The sequence below is a fragment of the Balearica regulorum genome, chromosome 2 (genome assembly GCF_011004875.1).
Source record: "Balearica regulorum gibbericeps isolate bBalReg1 chromosome 2, bBalReg1.pri, whole genome shotgun sequence".
NCBI lineage: Eukaryota > Metazoa > Chordata > Aves > Gruiformes > Gruidae > Balearica > Balearica regulorum.
In genome coordinates this window covers 1,855,022-1,872,111 of record NC_046185.1, presented here as the reverse complement: position 1 = coordinate 1,872,111, position 17,090 = coordinate 1,855,022, and the positions used below count along the sequence as shown (strand labels likewise).

Genomic DNA, 17,090 nt, shown 5'->3' with positions numbered 1-17,090 from the left:
TTAAGTGGGGATAGAGGTATAATTGAACAGTGTGTGCAGCTTGAGAGGCTTAAATAGGAGAACCACGTACAAGAAGGGCATGGCTAGAGTGCCAATGCTACACTTGATTTTTGCTCTAGAAGAGAAAAAAAGCCCAGTGCACCTCTGATCAATCAGTGGAAGCAACAGCAATCTTTCGCCTGATAGTTTAAGGTTCAATTTTGGCTTGTTTTGTGTCTAGCAGGTCCACAGGTAGGCAGAGCAGGTAGGAAACCAGCAGAATGCAGAGATAGCAGGAGGACACATCTCCCATGGGATGGCTGAGAACTTCCAGGAGCAACGCTGCCAAAAGACCTGGGAAGATCCTGGGATCTGAAGGACGGCAGGAGTGGCAGGTTTGGTGGTGAAGTCACCTTCTGCAGTCCACGTGCACCATCAGCCCATCAGACAGGGATTGCAGGTTGAACCTAAAGATCTGTGTATTGATATCTTTGACTTCACTAAATTCTGCAAACAGACCTGTTGCCCTGGATCATTTAGGTATCAATGTTATTGTCTATCACCATCACAAGTCCAAAGTGGGGAAATCGAGGCACCAAGTCTTTGTAATATGCAGACTAATTTTTAGAGGTCCTGTTCCCGGTGCGCTTGCTCCGTTAGAAGTAATGGAGTTGACTCATACCCCAATAACTGGCGTTTTTCACTAAAATGCACCTGGAAAAGGCAATTCCCAAAGAGAGGTGAAACAAGCTGGCCCAGGGATGTTTGTCAGAAAGGACTGCAACAGGGAGAAGATGGACTTGCTGCTCAGAGGCGAACTGGAAGGAATGAGATGAAGGACTCAAAAGCCACTTGAGAGGGTAAGAGGCCCTCGTGCCGGGCATAGTATTTGGGTTTCTTCTAAGAGCGTTTCTAATCTGTCTGGAGCAAGGAAACACACACAGCACACGTCCCATCTCAGGTAACAACAGGAGCATGTTTATTCAGGTCTGGCACTTACAGAGCTCGGAGGGACAAGGTACACGTCATTTGTTTTCCAGAAAAGTCAGCCCAGGATCGGAAGAAACGAAACAATTTTATAAAAAGAGACTGCAGCTGCAAGGGGCTGGGAATGTGTCTCCCTTCAGGTCATGCATTCCCAGTGCCCGGACCACCCATGTGCTGGAGCACGCCGATGCCAGGCACCTCCACGGAGGCGAGAGGCAGGAACGTCTGAACACTTGACCAGGTGGTATCTGGGGTTAATCGGTTCTCGGCGAGTCCCAGCCTTGTTTTAACCAACCTTAGAAACGAGGGACTGGGGGGGTATTAGGTATAAAAGCAGAAACCCTTCCAAAACGATCCACCTTTGCCAAGGAGGTGTGAGAGTGCAGAGGGGTATGTCCACAGAAGGAGGAGAACAGCTTGGCCAAACTGCCCAGGTCTCTGATGCTGGAAGAGCATAAAGTCTGGGAAACAACCATCTTGGAAGCCTGCTGAGAAGTAGAGGATCTCCTTGCAGACAGCGACAGAGAAGATATTGGCTAATGAGACCTGCGGCAGCCCATGGAAGACGGCTCTTCCTCAGCCAGCCCCATCACTCGCGAGCCCTGAGGACGTAGATGAAGCTAACGAGGACCCCCAAGGCCAGGACCGCATAGCTGGCTTTCACACTGCTGGAACCACTGATGTTGCAGAGGAAGGAGTCGCAGCAGTAAACGGAGGCAGCCGCTATGCCGAGGTTAATCCCAGCGCTGGGGCAAATGGGAGAGCATCCTTTGGAGATGGACTGGCCACTTTTGCTGCCTGAATTTAGGTTGGGGCAGGAGGAAAGGAAGAAAAGCAAAAAGGAGACAGGTTTATAATGTTTCTCAGCTTATCACCTGTTCTGCAAAGGAAATAACAGCACTGAAATAGCCAAAGTGTCACAGGTGGCACGGAGAGCATGAAATGCTTCTTGGCGTCAGGCTACGACACTAATCTCAGCAGCCCACAGATCTCAAGGAACACCCATGACAACCTCCCACACAGACTCTAGAGACCACGCAACACCCCAGGGACAACCCCTCCAGGCTGCCGGCCAAAGTTTGGGTTACGGCTCTGGTGAAGAATCTCAAAAATCCCACTCGAGCTTGAGACTCCTCAAGCGAGACAGGGAGCACGGGGCGTACGGAGCACCAGGGAGGCACTCGTGAGCAAAGGCTGCATTTCGAGCATCAACTGCGAGAGAGGCGCAGCACGCTTTTAGCAGCAGGAAATAGGAAACCATTAGCACCGTGCTAAGACAACAGGTTTATAAAAGCTCCCAGCCTCCATTTGTGCATGCACGACCCGCCCATGTTGGGGACCCCGCAACTTGGGGATGCAACACCCCTCCCTCCTGCAAGGGAGAGCAAAGCTTGCCAGGATGGGCTCTGGGCTCTGCAATGGTGCCACGAGACCTGCCAGAGCAGCCTGCTTCCCTGGGAGGAGCAGCCAGGAAGCACAGAAACCCCCCCCCCACTGGCACTTAGGGAGGAAACTTGCAAATCTCCCTTCCTGGCAACCCCACCTCATCCACAGAAAGTAAAGAAGCAAAGGTGGGACTCAGGGATGAACAACCTGAACACAGGGCAAAAGCAAGTAGGGCAACCCTGGAGCTTTCCTACACAGGAAGCCTGCAGCATCCTCCACCCTTTCACTTATCCATCAGCAACCTCCCCGCTCTGAAATTCCCCTCAGACTCCCAGCATTGGTCCAGGCACATGGGCTTTAACGTGACTCCATCTGGCAGCACGTCCCTCCTAAAATTCCCTTGGGATGGTCCGACACGCAGCTGCTGAGCAGAACATTCTCCTTTTTCCAGCCAAAAGAAGGAAAGCCTTCCTGCAGCTCAGCAGGTGACCCAGGAGAGCAGCCAAGAGGGTCAGAAGAAGGTCCTGTCGCCACTCACCGATTCCCACTCCAACATACGTCGTCACACAGTGGTTTTCATTCTCCCCGCACTTGACAGGCTTCAGGCAGGCCCAGTTGGAGGATGCATCCGAGCACGAAAAGCAGATGAGCGTGTGGGCTGCAAGGGAAAAGCACACCTCGGTTAGGGGCTGGTGGGGAGACCTCCTCGCTTGGTGGTCCCCACCTCTGACACACGGCACGCACCACATCTGGCCACAGGCACGCTTGCTATTCCGTCTGTATCAATCTGCAATAGGGTTTTTTTTTCCCCCCCCAAAAAAATGGCCAAATGAAGGGTTCAAGCATAAGGGATACATTTCGAGCTCTTGGCAGGATCAACTGTCATCTAAAGCCTCGATAAAACCACAGGTCAGCCTGGTACTTCATGGCATGTTCCTGTTTGCACCAAGAGCGGGCTCAAGCTACAGCTACCAACTTGAAACTACAACAACGGAAGCAAGTTCAGGCCCGCAACCCGGAGCCTGAGATTTGGGCTTATTCAGCTCAGCTACCGTGGACACTGATGGGAAATGCTCCAGGTGTGACCACGGGTTCAAGCTTTCTGTGACCTGCCCCTGGCAGCAAGGCACAAAGCTCAGGCTACGCTTGAGCTAGCGCACGTGGTGGAAACAATTTCTCAGCTAGAGCAAACCCAGCACTGCAGCAAGACTTGCAAGGACTTGTACTGTCCCGCTACCCAGGGAGTCATAGCACTACGATGGCAGCACATGCAACCAACCTTTTTAATTTGGAGCAGGGGGACAGCAAAAAAAACCCATGCCTTCCTCCATGGCAGGTCCCCTAAAATGGTTTATCCTACACCAGCAGGATGGACTGCACCAGCTGGCTCCCACCCCTCATCCTCCAGAATTGCCCAAGAAAGAGGAAAGATTGGAAAATAGCATTCAGCAGTGGGAAATGGTTGCAGAAATAGCCTAGACCGGTGACTCAGCAGGGACATATGCACTTTGCAGTGGACGGATGATCTTCTCTGTATTTTACATACAAGAACATCACATCCACGCTGCAATTGTTGACCTACATACGCAGACAGATCAGGCCTGTTCCCAATGTTTCACGGGCTCTGATTTTTGAGCACTCAGACGGCAAGCGCTTCCGTGAGGCACTGCCTTTCTCGTCTGTGTTTACAGGATGCAAAACGGAGCGGGGGCTGATTCAGGATGGGAAGTGCAAGGCAACATCAGTCCTGCTCCCACCTCCTTCAGCCCCACCACAAACAGATTATCCTAAGGAGGTGAAGTCGGTGAAGCCCTGGCAGAGCTCGCTGAGGCTCAGGAGTCCCTGTCATGGAGTAATTTGAAGAACAAGTTGGACAAACATCAGCCAGCAGCTGTCCCACTCTGCTGTGGGGACTGTATGACCTCTTGAGGTTCTTTTCAATCCTGTCTCTCTCAGGAAAAGAAAAGCTTTTTACGGGAAAATTGAGAAAAAAATAACAATTGTGCTCTGAGGAATGACTTTTGAGCAGCCATGGCCAAGGCAGGGGAAGAAAACAAGAACATAATCTCAAGGAAACAGATTAAAGCTTGTTAGTGGGGGGTCCTGAATGTCACATCGGGGCAGCCAGATGACTTTGCTTTGGAGACGAAGCCAATGCCACAACCCCCTAAACAAGAACTTCCTGGACTGTCTCATACATCCTCCAACAATCATCAATCTGCAAACAATCCTTGCAACAAAACAGAGTTACCTGAGCATGCCAACACAGCAGCCACAACCTACGTACAGCACCCAGGATTACAGGGCCACCGGTTGAGTCAAAAGCCCCAGGAGAGATTCATCAGTGGACCTTGCCTCGGGATCTAGGAGAGGGGGAGGATGGAGCCAACCATTGAGCCTACAGGTTGCCATCGTCCCTTGCTGAGCTCTCAGAGCGTTTCCATGGGTGACATTTTTTACCTCATTGGCCAAAACTCAGTCTGGGACCTCGGAGTGGAGCCTAGCCCTCTCCTGCTCCTTTGACCCCATGTTTCTGCTCTCAAGTCTCAGGTGACCTATCCCAAAACCTTCTCCTTGCAACCACTCTGAGGGTAACGTGAGGAGGCAAATTGACTCACCCCATTTCACAGGAACTGTATGCAACCAGGAATGAAGTGGATTATAGGCTTCCCGTGGGCATTATGGCAGGACACATGTCCCCGTATGTATTTGCTCACTACACTGAACGCGCAAGTCGAGTGGAGCAGCGCTGTTCGTTGAGGCTTAGAGGTTCCAGATACAAACGCATCAGAAATATTTGTATGTGCACACAAAAGTGCCTTTAGGCATTCAATTCTCTGCCACGTGACTAAATCTATGCTCTTACCACAGCATCTCCTACTTGTCCCCATGTTTCCCTTTGTCACACCTACCTATCACCCTTTGTCTAAATATAGACAAAATCTTTCCAGGGGAGGTGAGTCTTTCAACGTAGTTTAAGAGAGGAAATATGCAGTCATAACTAGTGCCACTTTCTGCCCCAGCAAACAGATAACTAAATAACCCACTGCAGAATGAAGACAGCAGGCAGGCTGAGTGTTTTAGACAAAAGGCACAAGAGGGGTGCAGAATTATTTTACGCAGCTGGAGACAGAGCAAAGAGTTAGAGCTCAAGGCTACAAAAAAAAAGGGGGGAATAAAAGGGGGAAAAAAAGGGGGAAAAAAAGCCAAAGACTGAACAATGCAAAAGGGAAGCCTCGTTTTCACCAACTACAAAATGCAGCCTTCTTCCGCGAAAAGAATTTATGTGTTTATTTGCTTGCTGCTCAGCTCCTCCAAGGAACAAAGAGCAGATCATTTGGGGGAATTCCTCAGATAAGAGGTCGAATCTATTCTTGCGAAAAGTAATGTCAGGAAGAAAAAAAAAAAAAAAAAAAAGCCTTTAAAAGCCCGCTATGAAGCTCAGCAGCACCGGTGAAAAATGCTGTTGCTTCGGCAGCTCTTGCTCTTCAACAAGATCCTTATATACCACACACAAGATCTTCAGGGCACTTTGAGCAGAGGGCAAAGCTTTTCCGCAAAATACTCCCTGAACATGCTGGAAGTATTTGGGGATAAAGCTACCTGCAACAAAACCCTTTTGTCTGGCTAAAAACTTACTTTTAAAACTGAAAGGTGGGGTTTTTTGGGGGGATGTGGGAAGTAAAAGCCCTTACTGCCTTGGCCTGGACAACCCATCCTCCCAGCTGGAACTGAGCGGAGACCCAATGCTTGAACTGCCAGTTGCTTCCTGGACACCACGGGGAGGGGGGGCATGGAAAGGGCAGCAAACAACTAGTTTCTTCTCACTGGCGTCCTCAGGAGACAAGAAGGACTTGTGTTTCCTAAGCAGGGACTCAGAAGCTCAGACCTCCTGTTTGCTCTTTGTTTGGCTTCTCCAAGTATCAACATATGGAAACGATACCGGGGTTTTGCACAGCCCCATAGAGTTTGGAGAGCCAGAAATGGAGTCGTCGGGAAGGGATTGCAGATCCTGCGACTTGGACAACTTGCAGTTTAATGCCCAGCAACAGGGCGTACGTTCTCCCCAACTTCGGTGGCAGCCCCAAGATGCGCTCCACTGGGAACGGTCCCTTGGGGGGGTCACCGCCCCACACGTTGGCCACTGCAGCCTGCCCCGAAGGATGCTCGGGGCCGGGGTGGGGGGAGGGGGGGGCCGAGCAGCAGGAGCCAGAATCACGAGTGGTTCTGCTCAGCCTCTGCTCCATCAGCCATTGCTAGGGCTGGGCTCCATCTCCCCTCCACCCTCCTTCCCCTCGGCTGCATCTCAGCCCATTTCGGCGCCGTTATCCCGGCTCGCTGCGCCGAAAAGGGGAAGCGGAGCCGGCCCTGGTCTTTGTTTAAGCTGCAACTGGGAAAAGCTCCAAAATATCTATATGCACAGCTGGAAATGCACACCTATACATACAGACAAGGAAGCCCTGAAGTTCCTGCTCCAAGGGGGACACTGCTTCGAGGCAGGTCTTGGAAAGACAACCCCCGCACACCCCCCGCACCAAAGCCCGGCACGTCTCAGCTCTGTCCCCCCCAGCCCCTTGGCAACCCTCACCCCTCCCCCCCCACCCCCACCCCCGCAAACCTCCAACTTCCAGAGCCCATCCTGCAAGACGCAGCGCGCGCGCACACCCGCACACCCCCCACACCAATTTGCTCCCAAACCCAGAGATGGGAAAGAACTGGAAACCTCGAGGAGAGGTGGTAGGTATCCATTTCCCCCCCCCCCCCCCCCCTTACCTTTCTCCACGCACAGCACCGCAACTAACACAGCGAGCAGGAGCGCCTTCATGGTGCGGCGGTCGGGGCCAGCGAGATGCGCAGGGCGGCCGGCTGCGCGCAGGGTTGGCGGCAGGGCCGAGCTCCGGGGGTGGGGAAAGGCCGGCGGCCCCGCCCAGCGGGCCGGCCCGTACCCCGCGCCGTCTCCCCCTATCGCCTTCCCGGCCCCGCCTGGTTTCGTTTCTTCGTTCCCGAGTACCGGGGCCGGGAAAGGGGTAGTTCGTATGGCGGTTTGGTTTGTCAGCACCTGGCCTGCTGAGGGGGGCTTAGAGCCCCGTGAGAGCGGAGCTAGGTCTCCCCTGGCCCGGCGCCAAAGGCTTTTTCCATCCCCTTTTCGGTCCCTTCTATTTTCCTGAGGGAAGAGACAGGAGTAGGAGGGCTCCCTGCATGCCGGACCCCACTCGTGCACATTCCTTTTTCAAGTGCAACCTCCCGCATCCACGACTCCCTTCACCCACGAGGATGTGCTGCGCTCACGCATCCCTCCCCCTCCTCCCTGCATCTTCATTCACAGATCCCCCGAGCACACACACCCCTTCCGTACGTTCACAACCACCTTGTATGCACACATGCCCTGCACGTGCAAACCCCTGTGTGCAGGACTCCCTTCATGCGTGGATGTCCTGCATACAAGACCCCCTGAATACACAAGCCCCCTGCATGCATGACACCATATATAACCCCTCTGCAGGTACAGCACCCATGAAAGACCCAAGCACATAGAGAACCAACTTCCTGAGCTGTTTACCAGAGCCTAAATGGGATTAGACATACAAAGTTGGGAAACTTGAAGGTACAAGGGTCCAGCAGCTGGGATGGCACAGGACAGACAGGGCTGCTTGGCAGGATGGGTCTTCAGAGAGTAGGACAGTTGACCAGAAAGGTTTGTTGGAGTGGCTCAAGTTCAGCAGGTCCCACAGAAACAGCTAAGTCCTCTAGGAAATTAACTGCAGGGAGGGCATTGGGGGAGGGACGCTGTGAAGCTGGCTGTCAAGGAAGTCTGGGAATGGAGGAGACGGCTGGTGAGCCAGCAAGAAACAAGCAGGTTTGACAAACTCAGTATGCCACAGATGGGTTTAATTCTGTAGAATCAGCATTTCCTGGCAAATACATCTGTCAGAAGAAATTCCAGCTCCTGTCTTGTCAGTGCATTCAGAATCCTCTACTCGGAATCCATGCCTTGCAGACCCCCACTTCCCTTTTCACTCCTATGGTTCATTTTTATTTGGTCATTGCCAGTTATTCTAGCAGGAACTGACTGTGAGCAGTGTGTTTCAGTGGTCTAATATCTTCTACTGGAATGGGCTGATGGGACTGTTTCAATCTCTGGTTTACAAATCAAATGTTAAAAAACTGGGAAGTTTCAGCTTTGTGGTAGCCTGAGTAATCGTAATTCAGACACACTCAACAACAGACCAAGTTCAGGTTGTGCCCATAAGAGCTGGTCTGGCTTTTTGTAGCCTACATGTGAGCAATCTCACAAGCATTTATCTCAGCTTTGAGGTGCAGCTCCTGAGATTTAATTTCTGGGTATCAGGAAGGCATAGCATGTTCCTTCAGCTCTCCTGTTCCTTCGAACAGTTCCTTGTTCCTTTGAAGAGCGTCTTGCGCACTCCTCTCATCCCCACAAGAAGTGTACGAGGGCCTACAGTTTTCCGGTTTTCTCCCACACACAAATTTAACACTATCAGTTCCACTGTTTCCTGGAGAGGACTTGTCTGATGCTAGGAAGGAAGGGAGAGGGCCTAAGAGTCACATGGGACACAACTCACCAGGGGATCTGGAGGCATCCCAACATTACTAAAATAGCTGGGCAGAGACAGCATTAATTACAGGATGCTGCAAATCGAAGAAGTGAGCAGAGTGACTGGGGACCAATTTGCTGCGGTGGAAGATGCACCAGCCCTTCTGAAAGCTTGCCGGTCTAAGCCCATGTCTCCCACCTCCTTACCAAGTCAAGGGCGTGGGACAGCAGACTGCAAAGCTCAACACAGCGGCTCTGATGGCGGGGCTTTCTGTTCTAGACCAACATGCAGCAAAGCACCACACTGAATGCTCCAGCCTCTTCTTGCAAGTTTGGGGGTTGTTGGAGGGCTTTGTTGAACCATTGGCTTCATACTGTGAATGCCAGGCAAAAAAAATATGTCTTCACAAGAAGAGGGGGGCAGTAAGAAAGGCAGCAGTGGTAGAGTCTAGCTACAGGAATGTGGTCTGTGCTGGGCAAAGGTGGACACAGGTATGAAAACATGCTTAAGAGAAAAGGAAATAAGGAAGCAGCTGGATCATAACACAAACTAGTGCTTGAGTAAATATTTCAAGGTTTGTTTGCATAATGGGGAGGAATGGCTGCTTTTAAAATCAGGAAATGAAGAGTATGGCAACTCCATTCATGGGTCAAGGGAGCAGGGTAGCAGAGATGGGTGCAGCAATTAAAAGTGGAATTACTAGGTCTGCAAGGCTCCGGTGCAGAACTGGCACTTTAGGAGTTTGAGCTTGCAACGTGGGCCCACTAAAAGCTTGTTCAGCTTCTGTGGAGCCAGGTAGCATGCAGTTTCCTTCACCATCATGTTCCTGTTTCAAGGCTTGAGTGAGACTTACTGAGCCTGGCCAGGGCTGTGCACATGAATCTCTGTGAGGCACCTAAACTTCAGTTGAATTTGCAAATGAGATCTTTCCCCATTTAGTGGGGTAGAGTTAGTTTGTGGAGCAAACCTGCTAAAACCACCTTGAATAGATGCCCCAGGAAGTTTCAAAGTCCTTTCTTTTCAATAGTTGCATCATTCTCTGGAGATGAGAAGTGTTCAGACTTCTCTTCCGCCGGAGAGGATAGGAATTGCTCTGTGGAAGAGTCCTGTAACCTGCCAAAGCTGTCTCACTGTAAAACACGGAGTATCAGTTTGGTAAAGACTGGGAGGACATCATCTGTTCTCCAGCCCAGGAAAGCAGGAGCCCAAGATCCCCGTCCCTACTGCAAGTTGTGTTTCCCCTCAGGCAAGCAACGTAGTCATTGCATCAAGGCCCTCAACTGCCCCAGGTGCTGCCACAGCCTCCTACGCTCCAAAGAGTGCTGGAGCCATGATGCACCATCCCTGAGATAGCTCTCAGTTTGCTACAGAGGTTCCTGAAGATGTGGGTGCATAACCAGGTACATCTTTGGGCTGCAGTATTTACTGGAACTGGACCTTCGTCTGCCCTCTTAAACCACAATCTGCAGTCACAATCAGGCCATCAGATTTATGAGCTTTCATTTTAGATGACGTCAAGGTTTCCGTTTTCCTTCTCTCCCAGAGCCATTAAGGTGAAAGTGGTTCGCTGTCTGGTGCATGCTCAGTCAGTATCAAAGAAATCGGTATGCTCACAACTCCTTCCAAAGTCGGCATGACTCATCCTCTGTCTTGCTTGTTTATTCTAGGCTTTTGACAGGAAAACTATTGTGAAGCTTTAAGCCCAGGTCATTACTCAGGCAAAAAGTTAAATTCTGAATGCTGCTGTGATGTCTCCAGGCTGCTGGAAGTGTGCTGGAAGATTATGTCTGTGTCTGGAGCAACCAGGCTACCTCTGAAGAAAGGTTGCTCTAGAGTGCAAAACTGACTCCTCTACAAATGGGCTCATGTTGTCATGCCCTGAGTGCATGCATAGGCCTTAATTTCCCTGACCAGTCTCACCAGGGACCTCTCTTTCAGACGGTGCCATGGGTCCAGGAGACCCATTTAAGCTCAAGCCTGAGCCTTTTGTCCTTGCTAGGACTAGGCTGGAATGTTCGCCTACCTCCAGCCATCTCTGGATGGACCTTGGACCCATGCCGTAGGCAGTTTGTCTCCAGCTCTGTTTCTGGCCCCGTGATGGCCACTGGACTCAGGTTGTGACCTTGTATCCAACCTGTCTGCTGGATGGCCCTTGACCTATACAGTAGGTATACCTGTCTCCAGACCTGTCTCCATCTCCTGGGTGAACTTGGGACCCATGTCGTAGCCTTGTTTCCAGTCCTGGCCTCTTTTGAACCATCAGTGAGGTTCTGCAGCGACCTGCAGAGATTCGTGTTCCTGGGGGCACCTCCTCTCCCACCGCAGGGGCCTCATCTCCTGGTTGGCTTTGGGGAGGGAAGAGGCTTTTCAGGCCCTTCCTCATCCTTTCCACCAAAAATGTGCCTCTCTCTAAGTAAGGAATTCACCAGGCTCCAGGGAGGCTGCACAAACTGCGCTGAAGATGTAGGCAAGGTGCTGGGCTTGTGGAGATTTGTAGTAGAAATGTCAGGTTCGGTATGAAAGACATAGGAGTGGGAATGTGCAAGTGTGTGAAAGCACCTAGAAGAAACAGCAGAGCAAGGGTTAAAAGGAAAGGCATGTGTTGACTGCTCTAGAGCACCGTGTTTGGCTTCATTCAAAGGAGTAGGAGGAACAAAGTGACCTTAGATAAGAATTTCCAGAGGGTGAAGAATAGGGTGGGAGCCATAAAACACCTAGATAAACGGAACAAAAGAACTGGTAGATTCAGGAATTTCACCTAAGAGGGGCAAAAAAAAAGGGAAAGGAAGCCAAAGCACTACCCTCTTTCTAAAGGCTGTAAAAGGCAAGTCCAAAATCAGTTTGTTGTGCTCTGCCAAGAAACTCAGAGGCATGACGAGAACTGCATAGCTGTCATCTCTTGGCTACCTGTGGCATAGAAGTGACACTGGCCAGATCATCTGGGCACACACATGTTGGTGCTTGTGAGACAGTGATCAAATTAAATCCGTAAGGATGAGCGTGAGAGGGCAAAATCAACTTTGTTAGAGATTTTGTATGATAAAATTGCTTTCTTCTCCTGGAAGATCTTGCAGTGAGTTTTATTACACTAATTTCCTGTAGACTGCAGAAGGGAGTTTCTTGTTCCCAAGAGCAGTGTCTGCACGTTTTCTAATTGCTGATTAACATCTAATGCTGGAGCTGGCCTTGGAGCTGGAGGCAGGTCCCAGATGAGCTATTGTGAGCATCGGGCACAGAGCCAGTGCCTGTTTCCTGGCCCTCGTGGACCAAGGAAGATTGAACCTCTGTCACCCCCATGTATGATGACGATGCTTTGTGTGGAGCGTTGGGATTTGCCTAGGTGAGAAATCAGCTGAAAGAGGAGAAAACCGTATGTCATTCCTGTTATACAGAGCTGTCTCTCCGCTCGCTGCCCCAGCACTACTATTGCTTTTACTATTGACTGAGGTCCTGGGAACCCTGGAGGTGTTCTGAGGTGTGAACATCCTTTCGAATAAAATTCCTACATGAAGCAGCATGGAGGAGCATCTCTGGGTCACCTTTGCTGCTAGACATTGCTTTATATTTGGCTTTGAGCAACCTGGTCTAAGGGAGGGTGTCCCTGCCCATGGCAGGGGGTTGGAACTAGACGATCTTTAAGGTCCCTTCCAACCCAAACCATTCTGTGATTCTGTGATAAAGCAAGTGAAGGGAACCAGCACCCACAACGGGTACATGGGAATGACAGAAAGGAGACGGAGAGAATCAGGAGAGGCAACTAAGTGCATTCTCCAGCCCCAGTGGAGACACCACCGAGATGCTGAGGACAGTATTTTTCTATCATGCTTCGGTTCATCTTGATAATGACGCTCAGGCTGCCGGTGCTGGAGGCAGTTCTCCAGCTCTTCACTATACATTAAATGCCAGGAAACCTTTCTGATCCTATTTAAAAGCTCCTTTGCTGTTGTGTGAACTCTAAAGCAAAAAGTGGGGAGAATGGAGCAGCCCAGGCCTTCCCTTTGGAAAAGGGACTGGAAGGATCTCATCCCGTCACATACCAGTTTACGCTTCCCAGTGCAATGTATAAGACTTTTCAATGGATTGCGGAGTTGCAACAGGGCCGCCTTCTTTGTCATAATTTTTTCCCTAAGTTTGACACATGTTAAACTTGTGATCTGTTATAACACCCACCACAATTTCTTTTTTCTGCCAGATTGCTGCAAGGGAGATTTCCTCATCCTGCATTTGTGCAGATGACGGGTCCACACTAACTGTAGAGCTTTGTGCTTGTCCTTCCTAAACTGCGTCCTTGTACTCAGACTAGGGCTTAGATTTATCGGAGTCACACAGAATTCTCCTATTTGCAGATTGTCTGTTTGTCACCTGCAAGCTCAATGAACTTATTCTTTAATCCGTCATTCAAACCGGTAATTAAAACATTGCGTCATACCAGAGTCAAAGCAAGCCACACAGGACCCTGTTTAATAGATCATTCCAGTTTGACAGCCAACTGTTGACAGTTATTTGCTCATGATTTTAGCTAGACTGTGTTTTTCTTAGTTTTGCTTATGAGACTGTCATGTGATACGGTGCCAAAAGCTTTATTAACACTGAGCTGTGTGACAGGTACCACTTTTACCCTAACTACAGATTTGCCGTCTTGTCACAGGTGGGAATAACACCCATCTGTCACAAAGCTCTTGCTGTTCCTCCACATCTCCTTGGTAGCCCCCACACCATTGCAAATTGTTTCATGATTTATTTCAGAGTTTTTTTTCCAAGACTGGGGTCTGGGTTGACTGCTCTGTATGTCCCCAGAGTCTCCCCCATCGCCTTTATAATGATGGATGCTGCATTTGGTGGTATCCAGTCTTCTGAAATACCCAGATTTCCCTATTGTGAAGAAACAGGAGCAAGTGAAACAGGATGGATTTGGTAGCTGCGATGGATGCCAAAGATTTATTTTCCCAATGCCTCTGTGCCTGGACAGCACTTAGTTTGACTGATATCCCTCACTGATGTGCATATTCATATTGAAAACACATTTTATTTGCTTAGACCTGTGGCCTGCTTCATTTTAATGTTCTTGCTTTTGATGCGTTAATTGGCTAATCCGTGTTAATCTCATGAACATCTGCGGCAGCAAAATGGCTCTGTTACTCTTGTGTTAGATGTGGTTAGTGTCTCCACACCTATCTTCCCTTTTACTCTGCACGTACTGCAAGCTGGAAGCAAAAACACATCTCCTGGCTCTGGGTGTGCATTCAAAGTTGTTGTGAGATTGCAAAACAAATTCTGCACTGAAGTGGCACCTCCAACCATCACCTGGATGTCATCTCCCAGCAAGCGCAGATAAGCCTGGAGAGCACCACCAACCAAACCTCACAATGCGGCTTCATTTGAAAAGGCAAATGCGATTGATTCTTCCCATGGAGGAAGAGGAGACTTGGCTGTCTGTATGTGGACTCTTGGGCCACAGGAACCCTGATCTTCCTGCAGCCCCTGCACCTTCCTTCAGCCCAGGGAAGGCAGGTACCAGTGTGGAAAGGGAGCTGTGTCCTTGTCATTAGCCAGACCAACATCTACCCCATTTCTCACCCCCAACCAAGAAGGACAGCTTTTAAGTACCACCCCCCCCCCTTCCTTCTTTATTTCTTTGAAAGAGTTTTGGTGATTTCCCACTGAGAGCATCAGCTCTGACAAAGTCCATTTATAAATCCTACCCACATACTCACTTTGCAGAGACCTTCAGCTCTTCATTCATAACTGTGGGCTTTCAGTCCAGGAAACAGGTGGGTGCTGGCATGACTGGCAATGCAACCAGCAAATCCTTTTAAACACAGTGAAAACCTTAAGGCACTTCAGTCGGTGTAATCCTGGTGTGGTCAGATGTTCTGGCATCCAGAAATTTCAAGAAAGGAAAAGGTTCCTCTAAATTTGTAGACCAGGAGACCTAGGAACCCCTCTGTCCATTTTATCTTGTTGGAGGTAACGTCCATTCAGGTGCTATCAGCAGGCAGCACTTAAACTGGAGTGGTGAAGAGGAGAGGAAGAGCTAGGAAAGCAATAAGGGCCTGCAAGGGGTCACGATGCATGCAGAAATCTGCCAGAAGGAGAAAGTTCCCATAAGCAGAACCAAGCAGCCTTTTTAAAGAGTGTCCAATTGCCAGGAATCCCAGTGCAGAAGTGGGAGGCCACAAAAGGGAATCCTCAGTAGTGGTTGCTGGGCTCAGCTGGGCTCTGAGTGGACCACGTCTCCCTCCTGACCTTACAGCAACTCCCACTCTGCTGCTCAAAAAAAAAGATCTGGATTAGGTTTGCTTCCCCTCCTTCGCCACCAGCCTCAGTGGACTTGTCTCAACCCTTGACTCGTTCCTTCCTCTCCAGCTGGTCTCACCCACCAGGTCTTCTCCTTCTCATGCCCAGTGAAACTGGTTGAGATATAAATTGCTCCTTCTGCTTCCCCTTTCCTGTGCCAACTTGCCTGGCAGTAAAGACAGTAATGGTTTTGGCCCAGAGCCCAACTTTCCTGGAGATTTTTGAATGCACCCAACGTATTGCAGGGAAGAAGTGTCTTCCCTCTGTGCGGGATATTCGTGGAACACCAGCTCACGGCATCGGGATGCAGCACAGCCACCACAGCCCCTATTAGTGCTGCTGCCCTTAGCAGCTGGTCATCTCTTCCTTCCTTATGGTTTAAAAGGTCTGTCCCTTCTCCTTTTCTACCATAGCTTTCCTTCCCATTTGTGGTTGTGTTTGGTGAGACAAAATTAACAGCTTGTTCTGCTGGCAAGTTCACATTTGGCCCTTTTGACATCTGTCATCCCCGGGCACAGCTCACCAGTATGCTCAGATCGATGGGCGTCAGCATCTTCTTGCCCCTGCCCAGCACCGTGGTGTCACCTCCTTCATTTGCTTTGTTTCCCTCCTGTCCATTAAACAACATGTTTAAAACCAGGCACCGGGCTTCAGAGTTCACAGTACAAAACATGAAGCTGATGGGGCATCTTTGGCTGATCATCCTCTTGGGAAACCAGTTGTTTTGTAATCCAGGCAGCGTGAAACATCTCAAAAAATGTGCATCCTTCCAGATGTGTAACCAAAACACAGCAGACTTCCAAGGCAATGCTTCAGACAAACCAAAGATCTCATTTAGCCATCAAATACAACATTTCATCAAAAAAAAAAACCAAACCCAAAATCCACAACAAAACCCCCTTCAATTCTTTGGATGAGCTCTGGTTTCCCCCAGAACACAGCTGAGCTAGTGTTGCTGCCAACTCTTCCTTTTTTTTTTGTTGTTGTTGTTGTTGTTGTTGTTGTTGTTGTTTTGTTTTGTTTTTGTTTTCCAGAAAAGTGAGCTTGCAGCAGGGGCTATGACCAAGAAGCTCCGTGATGTTTGTATTAGTCTCTGCCTGCCTGCCCTTCTTTTTCTGTGTGGACACCCCCAGGCCTCCTACAGAGCTTTTCAGTCTCCCCTCAGCTGCAGCTCTTGCAGGGAAAGGAGGGAGCAGAGAGCCTGGAGTGCAAAACCAAACAAAGCCCAGCACACTCAATCATTTCTACGCCAGGAACGTGGTTTTTGTAGAAACCATTTCACAATCTCTAAATGACTGGGGACGGCAACAGCTGTCAGGTTGGTTTGGCCCTGCAAAAAAAGAGGGAAATAGATATGGGGACATCTTCTTTTCCAGCTGGACCAGGTCCATGAGGAGGCAGCGTGCGGGCAATAAACAGCGCAGTGTTCACCATGCCGTCTCCCCCTTCCCTTCTCCCTCCCATCTCCCCACTGGTACCCTCCTGCTGCCTTTGCTCTCTCAGCCATGTTTGCTCCTCTCTGCCTTTTCCCCAAGCTCAGCCAACACATCGGAGCTGAATGATGGGGGTTGCCCAGAGAGGTTGTGGAGTTTCCTTCTCTGGAGAAATTCAAAACCCACCTGGATGTGATCCTGTGCAACCTGCTCTGGGTGATCCTGCTCTAGCAGGGGGGTTGGACTAGATGATCTCCAGAGGTCCCTTCCAACCCCTGCCATTCTGTGAATCTGTGAATCTGTGATAAAGGATGCTCATTTCAAAATGTGATACCCCTACGAGAGCAAAGAGGAAGAGGAGCCAGAAATTGTTCCCCACTGAGGCTGGAGGAATGTCCAAAATTCTAGAAATAAACTTTACCTCTACTTACTTGTTTATGAACTGCTTGAC

The 17,090-nt window shown here is 50.0% G+C and overlaps 1 protein-coding gene across 1 annotated transcript; it reads right to left on the bottom strand.

The window, feature by feature from the left end:
- Window positions 1-936: 936 nt before the first annotated feature.
- On the bottom strand, window positions 937-7,299 carry LOC104637535 (lymphocyte antigen 6E). The gene is made up of 3 exons (XM_075743182.1): window positions 7,126-7,299; window positions 2,891-3,010; window positions 937-1,764 (listed from the first exon to the last, which is right to left on the bottom strand). Exons 1-3 carry the CDS (start codon window positions 7,175-7,177, stop codon window positions 1,556-1,558), a joined length of 381 nt encoding a protein of 126 aa, XP_075599297.1. The 5' UTR covers window positions 7,178-7,299; the 3' UTR covers window positions 937-1,555.
- Between the last annotated feature and the right edge of the window lie 9,791 nt (window positions 7,300-17,090).

Coding starts and splice junctions, on each gene's coding strand:
- LOC104637535 (XM_075743182.1), bottom strand. CDS start 7,177: ATGAAGGCGCTCCTGCTCGCTGTGTTAGTTGCGGTGCTGTGCGTGGAG. Junction 3,011..7,125: donor GGTGCTGTGCGTGGAGAAAG/GTAAGGGGGGGG, acceptor TTTCCCTTGCAG/CCCACACGCTCATCTGCTTT. Junction 1,765..2,890: donor GTATGTTGGAGTGGGAATCG/GTGAGTGGCGAC, acceptor ACCTAAATTCAG/GCAGCAAAAGTGGCCAGTCC.